The sequence below is a fragment of the Babylonia areolata genome, chromosome 8 (genome assembly GCF_041734735.1).
Source record: "Babylonia areolata isolate BAREFJ2019XMU chromosome 8, ASM4173473v1, whole genome shotgun sequence".
NCBI classification, from domain to species: Eukaryota; Metazoa; Mollusca; class Gastropoda; order Neogastropoda; family Buccinidae; genus Babylonia; species Babylonia areolata.
In genome coordinates this window covers 30930162-30942661 of record NC_134883.1, presented here as the reverse complement: position 1 = coordinate 30942661, position 12500 = coordinate 30930162, and the positions used below count along the sequence as shown (strand labels likewise).

At 40.4% G+C, this 12500-nt stretch overlaps 2 protein-coding genes across 6 annotated transcripts in view; both read right to left on the bottom strand.

Moving 5' to 3' along the window:
* Positions 1 to 2145, bottom strand: part of LOC143284736 (gelsolin-like protein 2) — a 20598-nt gene extending 18453 nt beyond the window's left edge. Inside the window, exon 1 of the mRNA XM_076591694.1 lies at positions 2082 to 2145. The gene's annotated coding sequence lies outside the window, so the exon portion shown is untranslated. The remainder of the gene's footprint in view (positions 1 to 2081) is intronic.
* Positions 2146 to 7033: 4888 nt separating this feature from the next.
* Positions 7034 to 12500, bottom strand: part of LOC143284735 (gelsolin-like protein 1) — a 37120-nt gene continuing 31653 nt past the window's right edge. For all 5 annotated transcript variants that reach the window (XM_076591690.1, XM_076591693.1, XM_076591689.1 and 2 more), the window contains 3 exons: positions 10135 to 10213; positions 9441 to 9539; positions 7034 to 7502 (listed from right to left, as the gene is read on the bottom strand). In XM_076591690.1, coding sequence (XP_076447805.1) covers positions 7407 to 7502; positions 9441 to 9539; positions 10135 to 10213 — 274 coding nt within the window. In that variant the 3' untranslated portion in view covers positions 7034 to 7406. The remainder of the gene's footprint in view (positions 7503 to 9440; positions 9540 to 10134; positions 10214 to 12500) is intronic.

Here is a 12500-nt window from a genome sequence, read left to right as displayed (position 1 = left end):
GTGTGTGTGTGTGTGTGTGTGTGTGTGTGTGTGTGTGACGGAGAGAGAGGGTTGTGGGGGTTGGGGGACACAGAGACAGACGGACAGACAGAGTGAGAGAGATAGACACAGAGAGACAGAGGGAAACAGAGAGAGAGAGAGAGAGAGATAGGAGTAGATGGACTGAAATGCACGAGCTTCAAAACCTGGACACAGAAACTTAAAACATTCATCCATCCATCCACGATTAACCGGCTTCAACATGACAATCCCAACGTCTGGGCCACCTACAGTGTTGCCTGCACAGTCCCATATTCATTTGTTCGTCCGTTCATCGTTCATAATTCAAAGACGACCACATCACCAGTTGCCGTGGTAATTTCATAAAGTTCGTATAGTTGATAGAAGAAGAAGTAGAGGAGGAGGAAGAGGAGAAGAAGGAGAAGGAGAAGAAGAAGTAGAAGGAGGAGGAGGAGGAGGAGGAGGAGAAGAAGAAGAAGGAGGAGGAGGAGGAAGAAGAAGAAGAGGAGGAGGGGAGGAGGAGGAGGAGGAGGAGAACAACAACAAGAACAGCAACATCATCATCAACAACAACAACAACAACAACATTTTTTATATACAAAAACGACGGCAGTGATGATGACAATGTCGATAATGATTTTTTTTTTTCATTCGAAGAATTTCAGTTAAAAAAAAAAAAAAAAAAAAAAGGAAGAAGAGTTTGAATGCGAACAAGGAGAGCATCCTAATGCAACTACACTGATAATTTTACTCGTTATCAAGATAGAATTTTTTTTAAAACATCATCGAAGACGATTATTGTTATCTAATCATCATCACGGACAATCGATCGATATCATCAGGAAAACATGCAGAAAATTTAATAAGATATATATATATATATATATATATATATATATATATATATATATATATATATATACTCACAGAGACAACCACACACACACACACACACACAGAGAGAGAGAGAGAGAGAGAGAGAGAGAGAGAGAGAGAGAGAGAGAGTCACATCGTTAGCTGTGAAAGACGATCGAACTCAGGAATCAGTTTGCTGTAGGCTGTGTTAACTCTTCACCCTTCCACTCACTGCACACGACATGTGTGTGTGTTTGTTGCTGCTGTTTGTTTTGTTGTTGTTTTTTTTCATTTTTTAAAAAAATGTTTATGATGACAGTTGTTTTTAGCATTTTGTGACATGTCATATCATAATACGTTTCAGTCTATAATTGTTACCTCTCATACTTTACGATGTTTTATCTCATGGGCCATCCACCCGCTTACTTTCACATCGAACACAACCATGAACACACACACACACACACACACACACACACACACACACACACACACACACACACACACACACACACACACACACAAACCAGTTTGAATCAATCCAATCGAAGAAGACGCACAATGGGAAATATTTCAACGCAAGCTCCCATCAAAAGAAAATGAAGTTCAGACACCCACAATGAACACATACAGTTCAGCAAATTACAAAGATTTAAGAAAGTTCATGCTATCGACGACGAAGACACGGCAAAAAAACAAACAAACAAACAAACAAAAAATCCCCAGTACTAGTCCGCAATAGTTGAGTAGTTAAGACTTCACGGAAACAAGCAAAAGTCTCTGGGAAGTATAAAATAGATAAATTACCCAAAATTCTTAAATTTTCCTTCAGCAGTAAAAATCCACGGTCACACGTTTACCTTCCAGTGACGTTTATCGCGGATTTTTCCCCTCCCCCCCACAAATTTAACGCTTGGTTCTATAGAAATCACAATTAACAATTTGTTTTTTGTTTTCTATTTCTTTAACTAACCTTTTCTTCAGAAGCTGTCCTTTTCGTCTGTTTTTCTTTGAAACACAGTGCATGATATTGATAATCATTTTTGTGTGTGTGTTCTTTTATTTATTTATTTTTTTTTTTAATCACAACCAGTTATACTTAGGTTACACACAAGTAATAGCCAACATCAAACAATAAGAAGGGGAAAAAACAACAACACAAAAAAACACACACTCACGAACATTACAACTGAAGCAATATCAACATGAACGTTCCTGAAACTCACCAACAACAACGAGGGCGATGTTGACAGTCTCGCAGTCTCTTTCGCGAATGACGCAAAGTCCGCGCGTGTCGTTTCGCGTGACAAAAGACCCGGGAAGATCCCCTTCTGAGTCTCTCTCTGTCTCTGTCTCTCTCTGTCTGTCTGTCTGTCTGTCTCTCTCTCTATCATGTTTACACATGAGCGAGAAGGCAAGCAGGCAGGCAGGCATGCAGGAGAGGCACACACACATAGGCACACACACACACGACACACAAACACACACATACACACACACAAAACACACACGCACACACACACTCACACACACGCGCTCAACTGAAACACGCACAGTCACACACACAAGCATACACACACACGCGCGCGCGCGCTCCAAAACACACACTGTTTGCAACAACAGCACACACACACACAAACACACAGACGCGCGCGCGCACACACACACACACGTACACACACATACACACACACGTGCGCGCGCGCACACACACCCACACACACACCCACACCTACACAAACCAACACACACACACATACACACGCATACACACAAGCAAACCAAAACAAATATCGTTTGAAAATGAAAATACATTAAACCGGAGCGCGCGCACACACACATACACACACACGCACGCGCACACACATACGCATGCATGCGCGCGCGCACACATACACACACCGACACCGACACACAGATACACACACATACATGCGCGCGCCCGGACCCCTCGTGTAAGTTGTTCTTGGTGGTTCTGTGACATGCGAAAATACAAACAAAAAACAGCGAAACTGGTAGGGATTACTGGCGTTACATAATTATATCAACGTTTCGATTATATCATGACCTTGTTAGGAAACTGACATACATAATATCCTGCTCGGCCAAAAAGGTCGCACTGTAAACATGTATAGTCAACTCTCACAGCCATAAGGAAGAGAATCATGACTGATTAATTTTGATAATTGTGATGATTCAGTTGGCGTGGTTTGCGTGTGTTCGTTCGTTCTTTTGCTTAACGTCTATCCACATTTGTGATTTTAGACGAAAATCCATTATCCCCCCCACCGCACCCATGCCTTAAATCACCACTATTTACCCTGTTCCTTTCTCTCTCCTCAATTAGCATTAAAAAAAAAAATATATATATATATATATATAAACGAAATAAAATAATCTAAGTAGTCAACCAGTAGAATTACAATAAAGAGCCAAATGGGCTCCAAATAAAACTCTTAACTATTTCAAACGCATGTTCGTTATCACGCAAGACATTTCTAATGAGCAGATGGTGGTTGTGTGTGTTCGTACGCATGTGTATACTGCATGTGTTTGTGCATGTGTGCGTGAATGCGCATACACGTGTACATGAAGACCGACTTAGTAAACCACCAGGTGTAAATGTACGGGTTCTTTTATCGGTAAATACAACATGTTCCTTGCGAACCAGAAAACATTGGTCGATTCTTTCTCCATTCCATTCCACACACACACACACACTCGCGCAACGCACGCACGCATACACACAAACATAGGGACATCACACACACATACACACGCACGGATGTAAATCACACAAGATGAACAAGTAAACTGGAAACTCAGCTGTGTTCAAGTTATAATTTTATTGCCATGTGAAAATGTCTGAAAAATAAACCGCAATAATAGCTCATAACTATGAAAGGAATATATATATATATATGCAGCTCCAAGAAGGTTATATCCTATGAGAAAGAGTGAGAGAGAGAGGGGGGGGTGTATGTGTGTGAGAGAGAGAGACAGAGAGAGACAGAGACAGAGAGACAGAGACAGAGAGGGTGGGGGAGGGAGGTAGTAGCTAAGAATTCAAATAGCCTTTTGGAAAGCATTCGTAATTTCAAAAACAGTTATACAAAATTCTGACTTATTTACACAATGTTACGTTAATATCTTATTCTGAAGAGAATACTTTATCCATAGAAAATAAAAACAAATCTGTATTTCGAAAGGTATCATATCAGTACAGTATACAATGTCCTTCCAAATAACACGAAAAAGAAGACGAGGAAGATGCTGATAACAATAAAAGAAAGAAAAGATGGTGATGATGAAGTGGAAGACGAAGATGATGAAAACGAAAACAGAAGAAAAAGATGAAGAAGAGATGATGCTAACGATGATGATGATAAATGAGGAGGAGGTGGACAAAAAAAAAGGGAAAAATTAGTTTCAGTTCCTGTTTTAGCTTTATGAAGGTGTTAAAGCGTGTGAATTGATCCATATACGCTACACCATATCTCCTATAATTGAAAAAAAAAGAAAGAAAGAAAACAAACAAAAAAGAAAAGAACCGACGCTTAATCTTCGCATAAACCCAATGCACTTGGCCTGCCCCTACTAACGTTTGTGTAAAGCATTAACATACAGTCATTTCAAAAAATATCCTGGTGATCGAAATAACTTCGAGACGCATAACCATCAATAATAACAGAACATTGTGTCACAAGGACCTAAGAAACAATCTACAGACCACGCGCTCTCTGCCCCTGGCTGACGATACAAACCAATCCTGTTGAAGCACACACACCCTCTCTTGTCAGATTCTGGCTGGTGGTGACAAACCAAAGTCGTTGGTTTTGCTTTTGTTACAAAATCAAAGGTCCCACAAGCCGCATGGGACAGTGAGTTCACATACTGACTGTGTCCAAGGCATATGAAAGGCGGACAGAGTCCCAATCCTCCCCTTATAACTGTTTTGAACCCTCCCCGACCGAAGTCAGATACCCGGTACCCGTTCACACCCTGGGTGTGAAGTGAGAAAAATCGGGTGTCAAAGCGCCTCTTCTCCCAAGGACAAACACACACACACACACATCATTCCAACAAAATGGAGGTCTCGAACCCCGATTACTGGTGAAGCACTGGATGAGAAGTCTCTACACCACCTTAATTCACCGAGACTGCCAGGGCGCCCCCTCCAAGCCAGGTGCTAGTTGCATTGCTTGGTTCCAACTTTCTGACAGTTGCACGTGACTAAATGCCTACGTTGCCCGAACTACGTCATTGGTCAGTTCCATACTACACACAGTTAGTAGCGGGTTACGACCATACTAGGCTTTTCCATCCGAGCAATGCAACTCGCTCCAGGTCATTATCAAGTCCCTGGTTCAGGCCTATGATTATCAAGTTATGAAACTGCGAGTACAACAAAACAAATAACAACCCGCAGCAACAGACTGAACCGGGCTGTGAAGTAAGTGATCGGCTACCAGACAGGTTAGACACGTTCTGATTTGTCCAGACAGATAGCTGGCACGCGTGCTCAAACCGCGATTCTGAGGTGGTGCTCTGTCATGGGGCAGGATCATCAAGAATTCAAAGCATGTGAAAAAAGTCTATCAGAACAATACAACCACTGACCGTACACCGCGCATCACTTTCTTTTTCAATTCTGTCACTCAAGATACTCTTCTCATTTCTTCTTTCCATTCTTTGCGGAGGTATACAAGGAGGAGCAGAAGTAGGAGTTTGAGGCGGAGGAGAAGAAAGGAGGAGGAGTTGGAGGAGTAGGCAGAATTGAACGGAGGAGAAGGCTGATGAAGATTAGGAAAAGCTGAAGAAGAGGAAGAAGAAGAAAAAAAATAGATGGTGGTAATTTGGATGACGACACTGCCGATATTAAGAGAAACAGAAAAAAAAAACAGGAAGAAAAAAGATGTAGACAATGGGAAGGGAAGAAAAAAAAATTTGGGAATGGGGCTATGGGAGAGAGAGAGAGAAAGAGAGAGAGAGAGAGAAAGACAGAGACAGGGAGGTAAATCTGCGAAAGAATGAATACACTTCAGAGAAAGAAAAGATTGACCATGAAGAAGTCAATGACTTTGGACGCGTGCGCAAGTGCGTCGCGCACTAAACACACATGTTCTCATATGCCGGTTCAAACACACACACACACACACACACACACACACACAGAGAGAGGAGAGACAGAGAGAGAGAGAGAGGAGAGACACACAGACAGAGAGAGAGGAGAGACAGAGAGAGAGAGATTTACAAAAAAAAAGAACTTCTAAAAATAAAATGTATGAGTTTGTGAGAAAAATGTGAAAGATTAAGCAGTAAAAAAACCCAAACACACACACACACACACACTCATGTATGCGCATAGTATGCACACAACCAAACACGCAAGCGCGAGCACATCTGATTTCAAGTTTCATAAAATTCAGAATCAGGTCGACGACTGTGAAAAAAAAAAAGTCAAAACAACAACAAAACAAAAAACAAAACAAAACAAAACAAAACCCCCCCCAACAAACAACAAACCCATCGACAATACAAGCTTACACCCTCCTCCAGTTTTGATATGTATGGATGAAGCTGCTCAGTTTACGTAGTGATAATATCAACAACTAAAAGCGATACACAAGCCATACCTAAAAAAAACAACATCAACAACAACAACAAAAACTTAGAAGCAGTGATATATTTTTCCCCAACAGGATAACCCTGACACAGTGAATCAAAACAGTCCCGTGCTTACTGCAAACACCCTTACAATTCAGTCCGCGCAAGGATCAGAATTAAAAGGGTTCTCAACACGATTCATCTTCACGTTTTCTTCGGAACGTTTGATCATTTCATTAGATAAATATCGGATGTCGAAACAGTTAGCGCTGGAATATATACAGTAACTTCACTTCGGTTCTTTGCGAAACAGCTCTTCCCTCCTCTCCTCTCCCTCTTTACGGTCTTTCTGTTTATATGTTGTTGTTTTTTTCATTAAATTGTTGTTTTCATCCCTCTCAGTCAAGAGTTATGCATGCGAGAAGACGACTGGAGTGAAGAGGCTTTGGTCCGCCTCTATACGAGATTAGACGCTACATATATACTACTTACTTCTGTTAATAATAATGTTGTTATTATCATTGCTATTCAATTAGACAATTGCGCACATCTTCAGACTTAAAGAAGGTCCTTGTGTGTGTGTGTGTGTGTGTGTGTGTGTGTGTGTGTGAGAGAGAGAGAGAGAGAGAGAGAGAGAGAGAGAGAGAGAGAGAGAGAGAGAGAGAGAGAGAGAGAGAGAGAGAGCATGATAACAGATATTTGAAACTGCCCCCAAAAAAGTCTCCGGCAAAAAGGAGGGTTACTGACATCAATTTTCCACCCCCAGAAAAAGAAGAAGAAGAAGAAAGACGGTAGATTCCTCAGTCACGTGCTGCCTGTGAAGCACCAATGAAAAACAACTACAGATCAGCGAGCAGGCTAGTGGACTAATGATACGATGCCATAAACTTGATCAAGCGACAGGAGGGAGCGCGTGATGGTGGTGGGCGTGTCCGATATGCAAATTAGGCTGAGATGGCGGCCTTGAAGGCATTACTCTCCTGTTTCTCGGTCAGCACGGTGATAGGGACGCAAGGGTGGAAGGTCGTCGACAGGTATTTCTGCACACAGGAAAAGACTGGGCGGTTCACACGATACCATACGATGCGACACGATACAATGCAATACAATACGATAACACATCCCACTAAACCAGTACCGTACCGTAGTATTCCATACCATACCATACCAATGTGTGTATGTAGGATAGTCAGTCGTGTCCGACTTTCACAATCAAAACAGCAGAGGAGGTGAGGTAACTGCTGTCCCGACTATCTGTACTAGAATTTGATAAAAGTGGAGAGTGTCTTGCTCAAGTTACATCCCCACTCTCCCAGCCAAGATGGTTTTAGGACAGTCGGCGTTGGGATGGTTCCCAAAGACCATCTAGCCCCCAAGGCTGCAGCACTAAGAGCCAGTGCAATTTTGCCTCCTAGAGTCATAGTCCTTCACAAAAGAGTAATTTGTTAATGATTTCCCATCGCACTGGAGAATCTATTGATGATACAGCTCTCACTCTGTTGATGACCCAGCTGTAAACTTATGTAAATCTGTGATATAATCTCATACGATACTATACGAAACGATACGATACGATACTGTATCTTTCCATTCCATACCATACCATAGCATATCAGCATACAATTTTACTCCATATAATAGTATACTTTCGCATAACATTCCATAGCATTCCATACGACACCATACCATACCATTTCGCATCATATACCACATGCCATATATACATTTACTAAGCATAACTACTATACCACACTACACCATCCTATACAGTACCCTGCCATCCCATGCCATACTGGCCATGTCATACGATACCGTACAAGACCATATCACACGAACTCCTTCCCCCCCCCCCTTTTTTTTTTAGCCCCTGGATATTATTGCGGAAAATGTTGAGCATTGGTATATCTACTATGGTGTGTGTGTGTGTGTGTGTGTGTGTGTGTGTGTGTGTGTGTGTGTGTGTGTGTGTGTGTGTGTGTGTGTGTGCGTGTGTGTGTACCCTAATATGCCTATCATTTTGTCATGGAATGACAAACTTTGTTTCAGTTTCAGTTTCAGTAGCTCAAGGCGGCGTCACTGCGTTCGGACAAATCCATATACGCTACACCACATCTGCCAAGCAGATGCCTGACCAGCAGCGTAACCCAACGCGCTTAGTCAGGCCTTGAGAAAAACTTTGACAAACTTTGATGATCTTAGAAAACACAACAGTCGAAATACATGAAACCAAAGGCCAGTTTTTAACTTTTGAAATACATTCAAGACAGGGAAGGAAGTGTGTTCAAAACTGGGGGAAAAACAAAGGGGGGAAAGACTGCAATTTGACGTGTATTTTTTGCTCTTCTAAAGCTTAATGTTATCGCCGATTTCAAGTGTTAGAATGATTGTTACGATATCTTATTTTCATATATAAGTTTGTTCGTTGCTGTTGTTCTTGTTCTCCTTCTCCTTGCTCTTGTTCTTCGAGGTGCTGCTAATGCTGCTGCTGTTGTTGATTGTTGACCGTGTTAATTAATCACCAAGCTATTTTACCCACTTCACATTTCGTGCGTTTCTATCACTTTATGAGAAATGCGGTGCATCACTAATTAATTAATTGTTCAAGTATCCTCTATGGGCCCAACAACCACAGGGGTCAAAGGGAAAAAAATTATATATATATATATATATATATATATATATATATATATATATATATATATATATATACACATAGACAGAGACAGAGACAGAGAGAGACACAGACACAGAGAAAGACAGACAGACAGAGAGACACAGAGACACACACACACACACACACACACACACATGCATACACATACATGCATACACACGTATACACATGCACACACACATATGCATACATATTTACATAGTCACACACACACACACACACACACACACACACACACACACACACACACACACACACACATATATTGTACACGGCTTCTTGTGACTCGGACATTTCAACTCACGTGGCCGTACGACAGCCCGTTGGCCTTCTCGTTCTTGCTGGCCCTCTGACCCGCCCACACGAACAATCCGTGGGTAGGGTGGTCCAGCAGAAACACATCCTGTCCAGCACGTACACACACACATGTATACACACATAATCACACACACACGCGCACACACACGCACGCACACACACACGCATGCACGAGCGCGCGTATACACAGACGCACACACACACACACACACACAAAAAGAAAAGCTACTGATTTACTGCTTTGATTGTGTGTGTGTGTATGTGTGTGTGTGTGTGTGTGTGTGTGTGTGTGTGTGTGTGTGTGTGTATACGTGTGTATGCATGTATGTGTATGCATGTGTGTGTGTGTGTGTGTGTGTGTTTGTGCGTGCGTGTGTGTGTGCGTGTGTGTGTGTGTGTGTGCGTGTGATTAAGTGTGTGTTTGCGTGGGTGTGGGTGTGAGCGTGCGTGTGATTATGTGTGTGTCAGTCAGAACCATAACAGTTCAAGTACAGAATACAGAATACTTTATCATCTCAAAAAGAGAAATTCATATGTGGTGTAAAACAGAAAAAAACAACAATATGCTAAAAAATCGCAGTCGTTCAACACGTGTACAGATAAGCCATAATGAAGATGTCAACCCAGGGCAAAGTCCTGGGGGAACATGGGTGACGACGAGGGTGACACAAGGGACTCACATCGCTGCGGAAGTCCTTCCTGACGATTTCCCCCTCCTTCACCACACTGTAGTCCAAGCTCCCGTCGGCATCGGACAGCCTGGAACAACGATAACAACAACAGTGATGATACGAACAATAAAAACAGCAACAACAAAACCAACGCTACTAACAATAATAATTACTATTAATTATCAAAACAACAACAAATTCAACGATAATGATAACAGTTATTATGAACAATAAAGCCATCAACAACAAAACTAACGATAATAACAATAATAGTTACTATGAATAATTAAAACAACAACAAATCCAACGGTAATAATAATAGTTACTATGAACAATAAAGCCAACAACAACAAAACCGACGATGATAGTAACAGCAGTTTACAGTAAAAACAACAACAAACAAGAGAGGCAAGGCCTTCAAGACTCACTTGTGACCGAGAGTAAAACACACAAGCTTTTTTATGTATTGAGTATAATTTCAAAATGTAATGTTTGAGATGAGAAAGATCAGTTTAAAGCAAATTAAGTCCCCTAGCATTAATTACGGAGTAATTTCCCTTTTTTACTATCTGCACCAAAACGTTTGCATAATAAATAAAACTTCCATGCTTAGCAACAGAAGTTCTTGTTTGAACAAAAAATGATATTAATGACTGCTCTTGTTGTTAGGTCTGAATATCAGATCAAAGTGCCAAGTTTAGAGAATACATAAAATATTGATATAACAGTAAATGCAGTTTGCATATAATTAGGCTTCATTATTTATTTTTTTGTGCCCATCCCAGAGGTGCAATATTGTTTTAAACAAGATGACTGGAAAGAACTGAATTTTTCCCATTTTTATTCCTAATTTGGTGTCAACTGACAAAATATTTGCAGAGAAAATGTCAATGTTAAAGTTTAGCACGGACACACAGACACAGACACACACACACAGACAACCGAACACCGGGTTAAAACATAGACTCACTTTGCTTACACAAGTGAGTCAAAAATATGATACTAACAGTAGTTACTATAAACAATAACAACAAATCCAGCGATAATACTAATAGCAACTATGAACAATAGAAACAACAAAACCAACGATAATAATAATATCATGAGTTACACTATTTCTTTTTAAAATAACAGTTATCTGAAATGCATCCGAAAACTAAGTATTTTTGACTCACTCGTGTAAACAAAGTGAGCCTATGTTTTAACCCAGTGTTCGGTTGTCTCTCTGTGTGTCCGTGGAAAACTTTAACATTGCCAATTTCTCTGCAAATACTTTGTTAGTTGACACCAAATTTGGCATAAAAATAGGACAAATTCATTTCTTTCCAGTCATCTTGTTTAAGACAATATTGCACCTCTGGGATGGGCACAAAAAAAAAAATATATATATATATATAAAGAAACCAAATTATATGCAAACTGAATTTACTGTTATATTTATATTTTTTTTTTATTCTCTAAACTTGGCACTTTGATCTGATATTCTGACACAACAACAAGAGCAGTCATTTTTATCATTTTTTGTTCAAACAGGAACTTCTTTTGCTAAGCATGGAAGTTATATTTCTGGTGCATGTCTTTGCTGCAGATAGTAAAAAAAAAGGGGAAATTAATCTGTAATTAATGCTCGGGGGTTAATTTGCTTTGAACTGATCTTTCTCATCTCAAACATTACATTTTGAAATTATATTCAATACATAAAAAGCTTGTGTGTTTTACTCTCAGTGTACAGGGCTTTCGCTATGTTCATTCGCCCAAGTGGTCTTTTTCGGAAAATACTAAAATCAATACTACGAGTGGACTTTATAGATCTACTGGCTGAGCCCTGAAGGTCATGGGCAAATTGCGTACACATATTTATACATATTCAAAGCGCATGCTCATATTTCTAGCGAGCTCGAAGGACGCCATTTTGTTTCATGTTGTTGACCTGCCCGTTCAATCCTATATTCAATGGACAATACACGATAACATGTGATGGAAAGGTGGAGAAGGAGACCGTTAACTGCCATAATAATATCAACAAAATCAGTCGGAATTCACAGTTAAAAATAATAAACCATGAGAGTTAATACCCTTGATGAAACGTAAAAATTTCGTCTTGACTTTCTCAAAACAAAGTCCTTTTCACTTCATACGACGTTCAGAAGTACTTGTACTTGGCTCTACATGTTATTAGTTTAACAAAATATTCAATTTTCATATCAACTTTAAAACTATAAAACTAGAATGAACATAAAAGAGAAATTGAATCGACCGTGTCGTACAATTCCCGGCGGGTGTAACTAAACTTGTACATCTATCTAGATCCAGAGAAAACTGCTAAATGTTGCAATGTGATTGCGGCGATAGCTACGTCTCCTTTACCGCGGATT